Source organism: Pollachius pollachius, assembly GCF_949987615.1.
Source record: "Pollachius pollachius genome assembly, chromosome: 3".
Taxonomy (NCBI): domain Eukaryota; kingdom Metazoa; phylum Chordata; class Actinopteri; order Gadiformes; family Gadidae; genus Pollachius; species Pollachius pollachius.
This window is the reverse complement of record NC_136936.1, coordinates 30,162,199-30,177,591: the sequence shown is the minus strand read 5'-3', so window position 1 is coordinate 30,177,591 and position 15,393 is coordinate 30,162,199. Positions and strand designations below refer to the sequence as shown.

The window sequence follows — 15,393 nt, the reverse complement described above, 5'->3', positions numbered from 1 at the left end:
AATCACCAGTATGAAAATTGAAGTCACCAGTTATAACTAGACAGTCAAAGTCTGTGGAGATGCTAGACAATAATTCTGTAAAGTCATCGAAAAAGAGTATGTGGGTGGCCTGTAAATAATTAATAGGAGATTTTGGGGGAGCATTTCAATACAGCACAAGGGTATTCGAATAATGGAAAATCACCAAAGGACATCTGTTTCCCCTGAAATACATTTTTAAATAAAGCAGCAACCCCTCCACCTCTTTTTCCAGATCTACATACATCTTAAAAGTTATAGTTGGGAGGAGCTGTCTCTATCAGCACTGTTATTTTGTTCCAGCCATGTTTCAGTTAAAAAATAGTTTAAAAGAGACCTAACATTAAAGTGTAATGCCGTTGTAAATTGAACCCAGGGTCATTTTTTTGGCATGAAAACCCATCAAATAAGCCGTCCAGATAACTTTTTCATTGAAAATTGAGTATTAGAGTTTGCCCGGCGCAATGTTTGGCGTCCATGTTATTGGCTTGGGGCATTGAGTTTCACTTCCAAATCGGCATTTTTGAACCACTAATATTGTTAAAAATAGCACCAAACCTCTGCAGTAGCATGAATAGGGTCCCTACACATAAAACGAAGCACCCACAACTTAGTTTGCAAACCCGGAGTTTATTTAGAAGACAGTTTAACAAGCATTACCGGTAGATCCGTGTTTACAGGAAGTCCACACAAGTCGATTGTCGAATGCGCCAGAGTTCAGTTCAAGGAGGAAAGTTTTGGAATTTATAATTTATATAATTTATATTTATAAATCATATAACACGACAAATAAGCAACCAACTTTACATCAAGTCTATCCGTCTATCTGTCTATAGAGATTAATATGATGAAAGAATTTTGAGTCCAGGTCAATCTGGTAAGGAGAAATAAGGCTAGTTCATATTTTTTTTAAATAGTGCCACCTTTGGGTGCAGTACCACAATTTGAGTTTATTAGTAGTGGGGGGTATTGGTATCCACCGAATAATAGTTGTATGTTTTTTTATACAATAACAAAGTGGTCATATAAGAAAAATGGGCTAACTGCTCCAACTTTGTTGGCCAATATTTCTCAAATGAAATTAAGTAAAACAAATTCTGTTTGATGATTTTTGTGACGCTTGGTCTAAAGATTTTATGTGGCGATTTTGGTGAATTTTTTACTATTTTTGTACCCTGTGAATCTTTTTATCATGTTTAGCTTTAATATGAAATTGTGGGAAAAGTATAAATTTTTAGGGTTTTATAAATGCGTCTGATTCTAGAGATTAATATTCTGAACGAATTTTGACTCCAAGTCAATCTGGTAAAGAGAAATAATCCTAATTCATGATTTCTTACAACAGCGCCACCTCTGGGTGCAGTACCACAAATTTGGGTTTATGGGTAGAGGGGAGTTTTCGATTTACGTTATAGGCTGCAGTATGACTTTTACAGAGTTTGAGGGAAAAAAAAAACTTCACAGAAACAATAGGGGCCAAGCAGCTTTGCTCGGACCCCTAATAAAAAAGAGAACATGCGTCAATTTGTATTAATCGCGTTAAAATTAGATTGTGCTAACACGTAAATAACACATTAACTTGCCCAGCCCTAAAAATAAATAAATAAATAAATGAAATAAAATATGAAAGGCAGCGCGCAAATCCAAGCTTTTCTGAACGTTTTAAATGAGAAAATGGAGTCAAATGGAATGCAATGGAGTCTCTAGGTGAAAAATTATGGAAGGAGATAGGTCCTTAATCTTCCCAAACTTAAGAAGAATAATAGTTGAGTGCTGCATTCAGTACTCACCTAACAACACGCTGTCCTTGGTGTTTGCAGGTCCGTCAGAAGCCCCCCGCAGGTCGCAGTGCCCGAGCAGACCCAGCAGGGGACGGGGGGGGGAGCAGCGCCCGCGTCTCTCCGGCTGGCACAGTGCGCGGCCCCAACCCCACTCACTGGAGACCCCCCCTTGCATCCAACTTCAGCCTGGAGGACATCACCGCCCAGCTGGAGAAGGTGAACACCTCCTAGACACCCCTACTGGGGTCCTAGTCTATGAAGGTATTATTGTAGCAAAAGTCTTTAGCACCTGTAACTGCAGATTTTGAATGCGTACACTAAAGTCACAGTAAATTTGAAGTCGTAAATATTTATTTTGCATGTGTACTCTAAAGTCACAAATGTGTAACAGTACATTGGAAGTCGTAAATATTTTTTCGATCATTGTAAACACAAAATAGGGTCTACAGTTCCCAAGTTTGTGTTACAGACTTGTAGCAAATCCTTTTGCTACAATCATTGCAGCGCAGTTGGTGCAAAACACATTCGCACACCCGTGTTTCATAATCTGACAACATGCCCAAAATGTGTGCATTCGTAAACCCAAATGGGAACTAATGCATCAGAAGTTGCACATCTGTGAAAAATTTCCTCAGAAATAAAATGATATAGAACGCTATGTTGATTCAGCATTTCAATGAGCGAGCACAAATCCATCATTACAACTTCTTTGAATCTGCTCATGCAAGTCACAGCTGTGGGTTTTTTTGCAGGTAGTTTTGCAACACGTCTGTGTGTAGCAAAAGTGATTTGTATCCGTATGAGGCAAAGCGTTCGTGGGCGGGACAAAATTGCAGGAGTAACCAATGAAATGCTTGGATGGTCCCAGTGTAGTTTGAAAAATGCACCCCCTGCCGGCGACTTTCATTGGTTAATGCCGCAATTTTGTCCCGCCCACAGACACTCTGCTTCAGACAGATACATATCACTTTTGCTACACTTGTACCACATAGACGTGTTGCAAGAAAAACAACAGCTGAGACTCGTAGCAGCAAATTCGAGCAGTTGTATCATGGATTTGTGCTCGCTCATTAAAATGCTCATTGAACATAGTGATCTATATAATTTCATTTGTGAGGAAATATTTCAAAGATGTGCAACTTCTGATGCATTAGTTCACATTTGGGTTTACGAATGCACACATTTGGGCATGTTCTCAAATTATGAAACACGGGTGTGCGAATGTGTTTTGCACCAACTGCGCTGCAATGATTGTAGCAAAAGGTTTTCAGCTCCTGTAACACAGACTTGTGAACTCGTAGACCTTATTTTGTGTTTACAATGATAGAAAAAATATTAATGACTTCAAATGTACTGTTACACATTTGTGACTTTAGAGTACACATGCAAAATAAATATTTACGACTTCAAATTTACTGTGACTTTAGTGTACGCATTCAAGATCTGCAGTTACAGGTGCTTAAGACTTTTGCTACAATAATACCTTCATACTAGTCACCTCTCCTACTCACCACTCCTAGGGTCCTAGTAACCTCTCCTAGTGTCCTAGTCACCTCTCCTAGTTACCTCTCCTAGGGTTCTAGTCACCTCTCCTAGTCACCTCTCCTAGGGACCTAGTCACCTCTCCTAGGCTCCTAGTCACCTCTCCTAGGGTCCTTGTCACCTTCCTAGGGATCTATTCATCTCTTCTAGCCACCTCTCCTAGGCTCCTAGTCTCCTCTCCTCGGGTCCTAGTCACCTCTCCTGGGGTCCTTGTCTCCTCTCCTAGAGTCATAGTCTCCTCTCCTAGGGGCCTAGTCACCTCTCCTAGGGTCCTAGTCACCTCACCTAGAGTCCTAGTCCACTCCTTGTGCAGTTACCTTCATTCCTTAATGTTTTTCTAGATTATAAATTTAAATAAAGACGTTAGATTGGATTCTAATGATCTAAATGTTGTTCCTCAGGCCTCTCTGAGTATGGACGAAGCTGCGCAGCAAAGCTCTTCCCACTCCTCCACCAGCTGGTCTGCTCCCATGAGAGGCCAGGCGTCCTCCCAGCACCACCACCGCAGGACCGGATCTGTAGGCACCGTCAGCGAGCACGAGGTACACACACGCACACACACACAGACACGTCAGAGATGGGGACTCGAGTTTGCAAATTAGCCTCAAGTTGCATCTAAGTCGCTCACACAGTGACTTGAGACTCGTCCTCTAAAGACTTAAGGCTCCACTTGAGATTGTTAATAATCGTTAACAAATATATTTTTATTTTTTGCCCCATAACCTTAAAGCCCATGTTTCAATTTGAAGACCCCTGTGATGAACGTGTAGATAAATAATGTAGGAACTTGATTTGCGTGAAATAATTAATCATAAATGTGCATTTAAAAAGTTTTTGAAAGAAATTGTGAGTAAAATTACTTCTCGTCTCAAAAAATTCTCTGACCAGACGTGACTTAACGACAGGTAAACATCATCTCTTCGTAATGGAGTCAGACAGTGAAGAGATTGCAGTAGGGGTTAATGTCAGCTCTTACGATGGGCCATTGCCATACAATTATGAGCCGCCTAGGCAAGAGAGGGGTTAGGCAGAGTTAAGGGGAAGGGTCAATGGACAGAGGATAGAGATAGAGTTGTGGTGTGAGGCGAATCGGTGGAGAATTGGGCAGGTGTCTTGGTGATTGTCCACGGGCTATAGCTAAAGGTGGCTAACGTTGTCTTCATGTTTATCACATTGCAGTATTTGTAAAAAATCATATTTAGCAATATTGCTGTCGACTTTGTTGTTTTTTAAGCATCCATGTAGATTGTCACCAGCAACATGTGTCTTAAATTTTATATTTTAGATCACAGATGTTAAATGAATGCTGTAGGCTATAGCTTTAGCTATAGCTGTATATGAGCTAGCATATACAGTACTGCGGAGGACGTGTCTGAAAGCAGTTAGTGTTCCGATTAGGACGGGAATATGCTGTTCATGTAAATATCGTCATTGTTACAAGGCCAAAAAACTTTGGTGTTGTGTAGTACAGTAGAATATCAGCCAACAGGACATGCAATATTTACTATTGAAATTGTTTACTATGAAAACATGGTATGATCAAAATTAAATTATGTCCCCATCTCCACCAGACAGTTCCGATACACAGCATACAGGCAGGTTGTCCGCTGGGCATACAGAGTTCTAGGCAGGGACATCAGGAAAGCCATACCTTCATGTGTTGTTGCAGCAATAAGGAGGCAGTTTGCAGGATGAAAAGGATATAAAGGTTTCCAGTGGCCCCGTTTGGAAGATGATGAATAAATTCATAGTGAAACAAACTGTACTGGTAAAATGTATTAGATTAGATTAGATTTATTTGTCATTGCCCAGGAAAATCAGTGCCATTGTATGCATTCTTTTTTTTTATTTTTTTTTTAGGCTAATAAACTAACTAAAGAGTACCGATACATGTGTTTTCTCACAATTTCTTTCACGTATGTTTTATTACATGTTAAAACGCAAGTGTCGTGCGAGATGGAGGCTGACTGCCTCATCCTTGGCAACCTTCTGGAGGGGAGAGGTGAGGGGGGGCGGGGCAGCAGAAGACAAGACAGCACTGCTTTCTTGTAGGGCCTGTGGTGATCTAGAGCAGGGGGGCCCAAATTCTTCCCAGTGGAGGGCCAAAATGTAATCGTGGGGAGGTTTGTGGGCCAAAATTTAAATTTTTCAGTATATTTAGTCAAATATGTGGGAGGCGGCTGAACAGGATAGGAGCTCAACAGTGCCACCCTACCATCAATGTATCACAATGTTATTCTAGGGTCAGGAATGGAAGTGCACCAATAAATAATATTCAATGAGAGCGAGCGCAGATTCCGAGCGCTGATGGCGGAAAACAATAATATATACAGTGGGTAAGGCGTGGGCCAAATAAAATCGGGCCAAGTTTGGCCCGCGGGCCCCAAATTGGGCAGCCCTGTTCTAGAGTATTCCTCTACCAGAGAGACCATAAGATTTGTTGCGTATCCTTGAGGAGAGAAATGTTAAGAACACATTTAGTAACATGGTTGACTTGCATAAAAAAAGATAGATTCACAAAAGATATTGAGAAACTAAGTGAAACTACTAACCGTAAGATGGTTTTCCTTGATGGGGCGGACTACCTAGCCACCTTTCCGAAACCGCGGGTAGCGAACGGCGTAGCGTGCCTCACCCTCACTGGTTCGAGCTACATCTCTGTTGCCATTACTGTTGAAATGTAGGGCCGCCAAGAGAAGTCTGTAGGAGACAAGTAGATAGAACATTAGGTCTCCAAAGTTCCAATGCAACAGAAATACAATACATGAGATTAATGTTTTAATTTCAAATGGGTCTAAGACAAGGACTCAACTTTTGCACACAATATATAATGCTGCTATCAATAACATTTTGGTCTGCTATACAACACTACATTACTTTTGAGCCATATTCATTCCGTCACCATTTACCTGCTGTTAGTGTTGCACGTGCACAAAAGTATAGCAATATCCTGAAATTAAAAAATGTCACAATACATAATTGTATTAGTATTGAGACTTTTAAGTGATAACACTACCTGCTGTTCATCCCAAGAAAAGAGAAACCAGTGTGTTTGTGAGCAAAGTGCAGAATGAGGGAATGGTAGGCCTCCAGGGAGAATGTCTGATGCTGAGGTGACAATTGTCGAACATCTTTCACCAGTGCTTTCCTGGCAGCTACACTCTCAAGTTTAGTGGCTGCTGGTGATCCTGCATGAAACATATTCTGTCATATAGTCTGCCGCATCTCATAACAAAAGTAATTATTATTACACATACTTTGTTCAGGACTGGCCAGTGGAGTCGATCTTCGTATCTTAAACCTTTCGGTTTGAGTCCCCACATCCACCATCTGAGGCTTTACCTGAACAGCTTAGATGAAAGAGATTCATGTTAATAGTTGTTCACCATTACACATTCATTGGTAACAACACATGTGTAACCGATGTGTTTCTGCGTTGTGTCTTGTATCTTTGAGTGAGGCACACACACAGGAGTCGAGTGATGGAGGTTTATTCTTTCAAAAGGAGACAAAACAACACAGGCGTCACACACAATCCGGGATATCTCTCTCCCTTGCTCCGTGCATCAGCGCTCACCGACCTTAACTTAATATATCGTGTGACTTTCAATGAAAACATGTAGGGGATAAATTATAAAAATGTAAACAAAGCATAAAATGAGCTTAAATAAAAAGACAGTATATAAAATATATATACACTGATAAAGGAAATAAAATATAATAAGGAATTGTCATTTTCCTCTCACACTCATTTTACATATTATACCATAAACAAAAACACATAACAGGCATACCTTTCAAAAGGAGACAAAACAACACAGGCGTCACACACAATCCGGGATATCTCTCTCCACTCTACAAAATAAAGGAAGCAAACAATTGACCACACATACTGGATCACACAACTGCATTTGTAATATCAACGTGGGAAATACAGCGATCTTCCTCCCATGCCGAATCTCACGCGGCCGGGAAACCCCGTAGTAAGCTAACACCAGCTCAAGCTAGTTCACGAGTTAAAAGTTATAAAGTCCACCCTTCCAACAATTCAATGACTAAAAAAATTGTCTACGAACCAGGGAGTTTCTCCCGCGTGCCTAAAAGCATGTCGCGAAGCAGTGTGAACCACCACAACCGTTCAAGGGCAACCAACAAGGGGTTAACATAAAAATCTAACGGAGAGAGACGCAAACGCAACTCACCAGCTCCGTGCATCAGCGCTCACTGACGCTAGACACACAGGTGCAACGCCAAACCACTCCCCAGGGAAACAAAAGGCATGCCATAGGAAACAACGAAACCAACTTACTTAGGAACCAATATTTGGTGGAGTTCACAATAAAAAAGGTATGAACAATGATAAAAAAATGACAAAATCAAATTAAATTTAGCTCGGCTACATACTCCCCTCTGAACTTCACCAAAATACCTCAAGACTTTAGCAGAACACTCCAATACATTCACGTCATGCAACTTATTAGTTACTCATATTACTGAGAAAATGGCCGAGGAGGGCGGCGCAACCCTCCAGGGTACACTTGCAAAAAAAAGGGTGCCCTTTACACCACCTTACACATTACTTCATAAAGGTAATACTTAAATATACCTTTCACAAAACAAGGAGTACCTAATATTTATCACTGCTACTGTAACACATGTCCAACCCAAACACTGGATTAAAGAATTGTCTTAAGGTACTTGATGGCTTACAGAGGTTCATCACTCAAGCTAGTATTTTCCTCTGGGTCATGTTCTGAATGAGTCTATCTACAGGTTTCACCAGCCTGCCCACCCTTCTAATACGGGAGACAACACTGATCACAGTGCTTGGGGGGTCGTTGCTACAGCCTGTTTCATCGGCCACACTTGACACACTCATTGACCTCCGGCTATCACTTTCACGCAGATCAATGTCTCCAAGCTCTTTATCATCGTCAAGACATGTTGGGACAACAGAAGCACTATCCAAAACCCAACTGGATGTCCTGTCTTCTGTGACATCACCTGTCGCCACATCTGACACGCAGCTTTGTGTCTCGTCATGGCTCGACTCAGACGACTCAGTGAATGATGCGTCAACATCCTCCTCATCTTCCAACTCAAGCGGAAGAAAGTTTGCGCACAGGAGGCGATTGCGATGCACAACCTTTTCACGGCCACTGCTTGTATTCCTTATCCGATAGGTATGACACCTAGGATCTCTTGAGATCACCATGTACGGGACAGACTCCCATTTGTCCGACAATTTCTTGCGTCCCCTTTCACATTTGTTTGACAAGAGCACTTGGTCTCCCTCAGCGATGTCATGACCTTTGGTCCTCTTGTTGTACAGTTCAGTTTGGTGCTGCTGACTGGTGACAGCATTGGCCTGAGCAGATGATAATGCTTCTTTTAACTCCTCCCTCAGTTTAAGGACATATTTATCATTGTCAGCGATGTCACAGTCCCTCTCCACATTGTGGAACATCACGTCAACTGGGAGTCTGGGGATCCTCCCGTACATTAGATAGAACGGGGCGTAGCCTGTTGACTCGTGGGCAGTGCAGTTGTAGGCGAAAGTCAACGTCTGCAACATCTGGGGCCATTTTTGCTTAGCTCTTGGAGGGAGAGCTCTGATCATGCTTCCCAATGTCCGGTTGAAGCGTTCAACCACACCGTTTCCCATGGGATGATAAGCCGTTGTCCTCGACTTCTTTACACCAGAAATCAGCAGTAACTCTCGGATCAACTGGCTCTCGAAGTTGGCTCCTTGGTCGGAGTGAATTCTCTCTGGGAAGCCGTAGACACAGAAGTATCGATCCCAGAGCTGACGGGCAACCTGCTTTGCTGACTGATCATGACATGGAAAAGCGTGAGCCATTTTTGTGAAATGGTCAGTGATGACCAGGACATCCACAGTTTTTCCATTTGGGATTTCGGCTGACCAAAAGTCAATGCAGACCATCTCGAGAGGGCTTGTTGTTTTGATGCTCTCGAGAGGCGCTCTCCCTTCAGGTTCGGGTGTCTTGCTTACCACACAGCGCTTGCATGTCTTGACATATTCACAGACATCTCGTTCCATGTCAATCCAGAAGAACCTCTGCCTCGCAAGATATAGAGTCCTGTGCTGTCCCTGGTGCCCAGCCTCATCATGGACACCCTGCAGAGCCTGCTTGGTCAGTGATGCAGCCACGACATACTGGTAACGCCTTCTCCCACTTAGTGAGTCTTTGATCACTCTATACAGGATGCCATCCAACATCTTGAGCTTTTCCCACTGCTTTAGAGTTTTCTGGACTTTGAGAGGCTCTTTGACTCTTTCTCTCCTCGATGGTCTACTACCACGTGACACGTAGTGTATGACTCTTGCCAGTATAGTGTCTTCCTGTTGCTTGTCTTGGAGCTCTTTAAGGGAGAAGACAGGTAAGGCCCTTTCACCTGGTGGAACGAGCTTATGCACATTGTTTGCCAGCCAGGAGATCACTCGTCCTTTGGGTCCCTCACCCCACTCAACCTGACCATCCAAGACGGCTGTCACTTCTTCACTGCTCATTGAACTGCATGCCACTTCAGATCCACCCATTTTGACCTCTTGGCAGTTGGTGCTCAGCCGAAACACATCCTGTATCCTGTCATCTCGGATCTGCTGCGCTTCTTCCAGCAGAGCTCCATACAGCTCTGCTATAAGTCTCTCGCTGACCCGTGGCTTGACAAAGGGTTGTCTACTCAAGGCATCCGCGACGATGTTCTTGCTGCCTGGGATATATTGGATACTGAAGTCGTATGGAGCCAGCTTCGACACCCACCGCTGTTCACAAGCATCCAACTTTGGCTTTGTGAGGATGTAGGTTAACGGGTTATTGTCGGTCCAGACGGTGAAGGAATGTCCCTTTAACCAATGGCTGAATTTATCACACACAGACCATTTGAGAGCGAGGAACTCCAACCGATGAGCTGGATACTTCATTTGAGGGCGAGTGAGGGCCTTGCTTGCGAAGGCTATGGGACGTGCCTTGCTCCCTCCTTCGGGGACTTGAGAAAGTACAGCGCCCAATCCATCCAATGAAGCGTCGGTTGAGAGAATGAAAGGGCGACCAAAGTCTGGATGAGCCAACACAACTGAGTTCAGTAAAGCAGCCTTTAGTTGGTTGAATGAGTTGCTCTGTTCTTGAGTCCAATCACCTGGGCTGAGCCTTTTGAAGTGAGAAGCCCGTTTTGCGTTGGCCTTTCCAGTGGCAGCGGCGGTCAGGGAGAACAGGGGCTTTGCCATACTGGAACAGTTTTGTATGAATCTCTGGTAATACATTATCATACCGAGGAAAGACTTGATCCTTTTTGCTGAAGGTGTGACTCCATCCTCCATCATCAAATCCGCTTCACTCATGTCTGTGATGACTTGTATCTTTTCAGAATCTGTGGCAACTCCGTTCTCGTTAATGATGTGGCCCAAGAACCTGACGCTTCGCCTAAAGAAATGGCACTTTTTCGGTGCCAACTTAAGCCCATGTCCTCTCAACCGCTTAAAGACCATTTCGAGTCTGTTCAGGGCTTCCTCTTCATTTGGGGCAAAGACCAAAACATTGTCAAGGTAGCACAACAGGGTCAAGAAGTTTTGGTCTCCAAAGACACTCATCATGAGGCGCATGAAACTCGCCGGGCTGTTGCACAGACCTTGTGGTAGTCGGTTGAACTCATGGAGGCCTACTGGTGTAGTGAAAGCAGTAAACTTCTTGTGCTGTTCATGCATGGGGACATTGTAGAACCCCGATGTCAAGTCCATGGCACTGAATACGGCATTTCCCCCCAATGCAGCCAAACAGTCAGCTTGGTGGGGTACTGGGTGGGCATCCTTCACTGTGCGTGCATTAAGCCACCGGTAGTCCACACAGATGCGTAGCTCTCCATTTTTTTTCCAAACCAGTACTAATGGCGAAGCCCACTCACTTGATGACTGGCGTATGATGTTCTTCTCTTCCATCTCAGAGAGGACTTCTCTTAGTTTCTGGTATTGGCTTGGTGGGACGCGACGGTATGCTAGACGGAAGGGGTGCTCATCAGTCAGATGGATCCGATGGACAAAGTCTTTGGCCAGGCCACAGTCCAGCTTGTCCTTGGAGAACACATCTCCATGCCGCTGTATGAGTTCCACGAGCTGGTTCTTCCAATACAGGGACACTTCACAAGAGTTGATGTCTATATCGTTCAATCCGAGACCAGCAAGCTTGTCCTGAAGGGTGGGAGTTACAGAGGTATCAGGGACATGGTCAGTGCTTACTCTTACGCTTTGGCCTTGTGCTTTTAGCTCTGTGTCGGCGACATGGTCCACTCCGAGCTCGAAGTCTTCCAGTGCCACACATGGTGAAACATCAGCTAACTTCATGTTCCTCCTCAGTGTTACAGGCTTGTCACTTGGGTTCACGACCTTCACAGGAACCCACCTGTCTACACTCATTGATGCCACAGTTCTCCCTACCATGATGCTTTTCCGGTTTGAGTGGGACTTTGAAGGTTCCACCAGTATGGTACTTCCCTCTGAGATAGGAGCCTTTCCAGGAAGCTTTCCCCACACTATGTGCTCCTGTTTGGGCATCAGCGTCACAGCATTGGTAAGTTTCACAGTCCCAATGACCTCTGGGATAGTGTCACCTTTCCATCTTGTTATGCCCGAGAGCATGCTCAAGAACTGTTCGATGCCTGGTTCACCAGTGGAGTCAGCTTTACTCATCACGCGCCAATAGCTGGGATCTTGCTTGAATTGGCGTAGCAGGTGTTTCAGCACATTGGTGCCTACTATCATTTGGTCACGCTGACCTGGCACGACTAATATGGGCACGATTGCTTCTTGTCCATAGATTTTCAACTTTAACTGATGAATGCACTTGGGCCGCACATGCACACCACCACAACCCACCAGAAAGATGTCTTCGCTGGACTGAGCACCCTCTGAGAGCAACCCTTCCTTGTGGAGCTCCTCTTCTGCTTCTTCACTCATTGTACAAGCCATTGAACCTGTGTCTAGCATTGCGTGCAGCGCAACTTGGTCATCCACCAGCACATCAGTGTAAAATAGATCATCTGCTTTCTCGAGCTCGTGTGTATTCTGGAAAATCATGACGCTGCCATTCGGTGCAGTCTTGCAGCTCTCTTCATATATTGAACGCGAGTCTTCTTCAGTTTTGAGGGTCTGACATAACACACTCACACTTTGCCCTCCGTAGTGTGAGCGACTCAGTTTCCCTGGTTAGGTGTGTGGTTCCCTGCTTGGGTTTGCCTTGGTACAGCTCGTGTGCAATCTCTCCTTGCGTGGCCAGGTTCCAGGCACCCGAAGCACCTGTTCTCTTTCATGCAGTGTTCACGTGTGATGTGAGTCTTGTCACCACATACACGGCAAGAAGTGGGGCGTGTCCACGGGGTCGGCCGTTGGACCGGTGAAGCTGCTCTGGCCATGATGCCTTCCAGCATGCTCAGTACTCGTTCTAAGGCCCCTGCTTCTGAAGAGGTGACTGCACTCACCTTTGGCTGTGTAGGAGGTTCTTGAACTCCAGCCCTCATTGCAGTCAGCTCTTCAACTACAGGCAAACAGGTAGTGGCAGCTGCTGCCACCATTTTGAACTTCTCTGCTTTAATGGACCTCCTCCTTGCCTGGTGCTCCCTCTGGTGTTCATCGATAGCCTCTTGCACTTCCACGGCTGACCATTTGCTGATAGGCTTACACCGGAACACACTGGAGAGTTCGGGGTTGGGGCAGTTCCTGATGAACATCATAGCAATTTGCGCTGACATGGTCTCCCTCTTTTCTCCACTTTTCCCCAGATACCGGTCAGCATGCTCAGCTGCTGCATTGAGCCGGACCCAGTAATCCACTGGGTTCTCATTTGCATCGGGCTGTGTAGAATAGAAATCAGCCATCGGTAAGCTGGACATAGGAGAATCACTGAAGTATCTTCTGAGTATGTCGTATACCACTTCAGGGTGTGTGTTGATATCGGCACTACTCTTCAGCCCCACTTTAACGATACTCTTAGCTCGTCCCAAAAGGTGACTGAGGATTTCATCGGCCTGCTCTGAAGTTGGACAGTTAATTTTATGCAGGTAACTGTCCATCACCTCTATCCACTCTTGTACTGTGTATTTGTCAGAGCCATCTCCTCTATACATCACTGGTTCCTTGACAACTGCTTTTACCATGATGTTTAGTTGAGACATATCAACTGGGGAAGGCATGGGCTCGAGCGGAGGGGAAGTCATGGGGGGTGGTGAATGGAGCCCCAGCGGTAAGGCGAATGGCGGAATGGTGGAGTGGGGAGTCATGGGGGGTGGGCAATTGAGTGTGGGGGTAAGTGTTTGGTTGGCTAATATGCGACTCACAACAGTGTCACCAATGTGGGTTCCCAGCTCCCCTAAGAGGTCACGCAGTTGTGCCAGAGTGTCATTATCAGCAGTGGCGGGAGTGGAAAACATCTGCCTTGCTACAGGCGTACCATTATCTGTACTCTGAGGGCTGCTAATGCCTGGCATCCTAGTTTGCTCTGCATTCCCTGGTTGCAAACACCCTCTACCCATCCCAAATCGCGTAAAATCCATTATAATTAAAACACAATGAATATAGTGGAATATAACAGTCGAAATGTGATGTTAAAATAATATTTAACTGTACAGGGACACTGTATTTGAGGAAAAAATAATGATAAATTGTGGAAAAACACAGCCACAAATAAAAAAAACTTTTATGAAAGGTCTCAACAATCAACGGATCCTTCCTGCTTGCTGTACGATACGCTTACTTGCTCACAGCATAACCTCGGCGATCTGCAGCGGCTGATCTGAAGAATCCGGGTCACGGCACCATTTGTAACCGATGTGTTTCTGCGTTGTGTCTTGTATCTTTGAGTGAGGCACACACACAGGAGTCGAGTGATGGAGGTTTATTCTTTCAAAAGGAGACAAAACAACACAGGCGTCACACACAATCCGGGATATCTCTCTCCACTCAGCTCCGTGCATCAGTGCTCACCGACCTTAACTTAATATATCCTGTGACTTTCAATGAAAACATGTAGGGGATAAATTATAAAAATGTAAACAAAGCATAAAATGAGCTTAAATAAAAAGACAGTATATAAAATATATACACTGATAAAGGAAATAAAATATAATAAAGAATTGTCATTTTCCTCTCACACTCATTTTACATATTATACCATAAACAAAAACACATAACAGGCATACCTTTCAAAAGGAGACAAAACAACACAGGCGTCACACACAATCCGGGATATCTCTCTCCACTCTACAAAATAAAGGAAGCAAACAATTGACCACACATACTGGATCACACAACTGCATTTGTAATATCAACGCGGGAAATACAGCGATCTTCCTCCCATGCCGAATCTCACGCGGCCGGGAAACCCCGTAGTAAGCTAACACCAGCTCAAGCTAGTTCACAAGTTAAAAGTTATAAAGTCCACCCTTCCAACAATTCAATGACTAAAAAAATTGTCTACGAACCAGGGAGTTTCTCCCGCGTGCCTAAAAGCATGTCGCAAAGCAGTGTGAACCACCACAACCGTTCAAGGGCAACCAACAAGGGGTTAACATAAAAATCTAACGGAGAGAGACGCAAACGCAACTCACCAGCTCCGTGCATCAGCGCTCACTGACGCTAGACACACAGGTGCAACGCCAAACCACTCCCCAGGGAAACAAAAGGCATGCCATAGGAAACAACGAAACCAACTTACTTAGGAACCAATATTTGATGGAGTTCACAATAAAAAAGGTATGAACAATGATAAAAAAATGACAAAATCAAATTAAATTTAGCTCGGCTACACATGCAGTATCTAATGCAACCCAATATCCTTTTCTAAAGTTATGAAGTTCATAATTTTCAATGTCGGCTGTCTGAAAAGTGTAAATTGCAAAATAGTAACCATGGAGAAAATGAAAAATCTGACATGTCATCCTTATTTGTGATTGTATATGGCATGTATGGTGAATGCTAGATATAAGCTAACTACCTAATGAACGATGGAAACATCGTATGTTGCACTGAGATCCACGATGGACC

General features: G+C 44.2%; 1 protein-coding gene across 1 annotated transcript in view; it reads left to right on the top strand.

Moving 5' to 3' along the window:
* The window catches only part of raph1a (Ras association (RalGDS/AF-6) and pleckstrin homology domains 1a), a 97,730-nt gene that overhangs the window by 32,580 nt on the left and 49,757 nt on the right, over positions 1 to 15,393 (top strand). The window contains exons 5-6 of the mRNA XM_079733772.1: positions 1,839 to 2,015; positions 3,743 to 3,883. Of these exons, the coding sequence (XP_079589898.1) occupies positions 1,839 to 2,015; positions 3,743 to 3,883 (318 nt within the window). The remainder of the gene's footprint in view (positions 1 to 1,838; positions 2,016 to 3,742; positions 3,884 to 15,393) is intronic.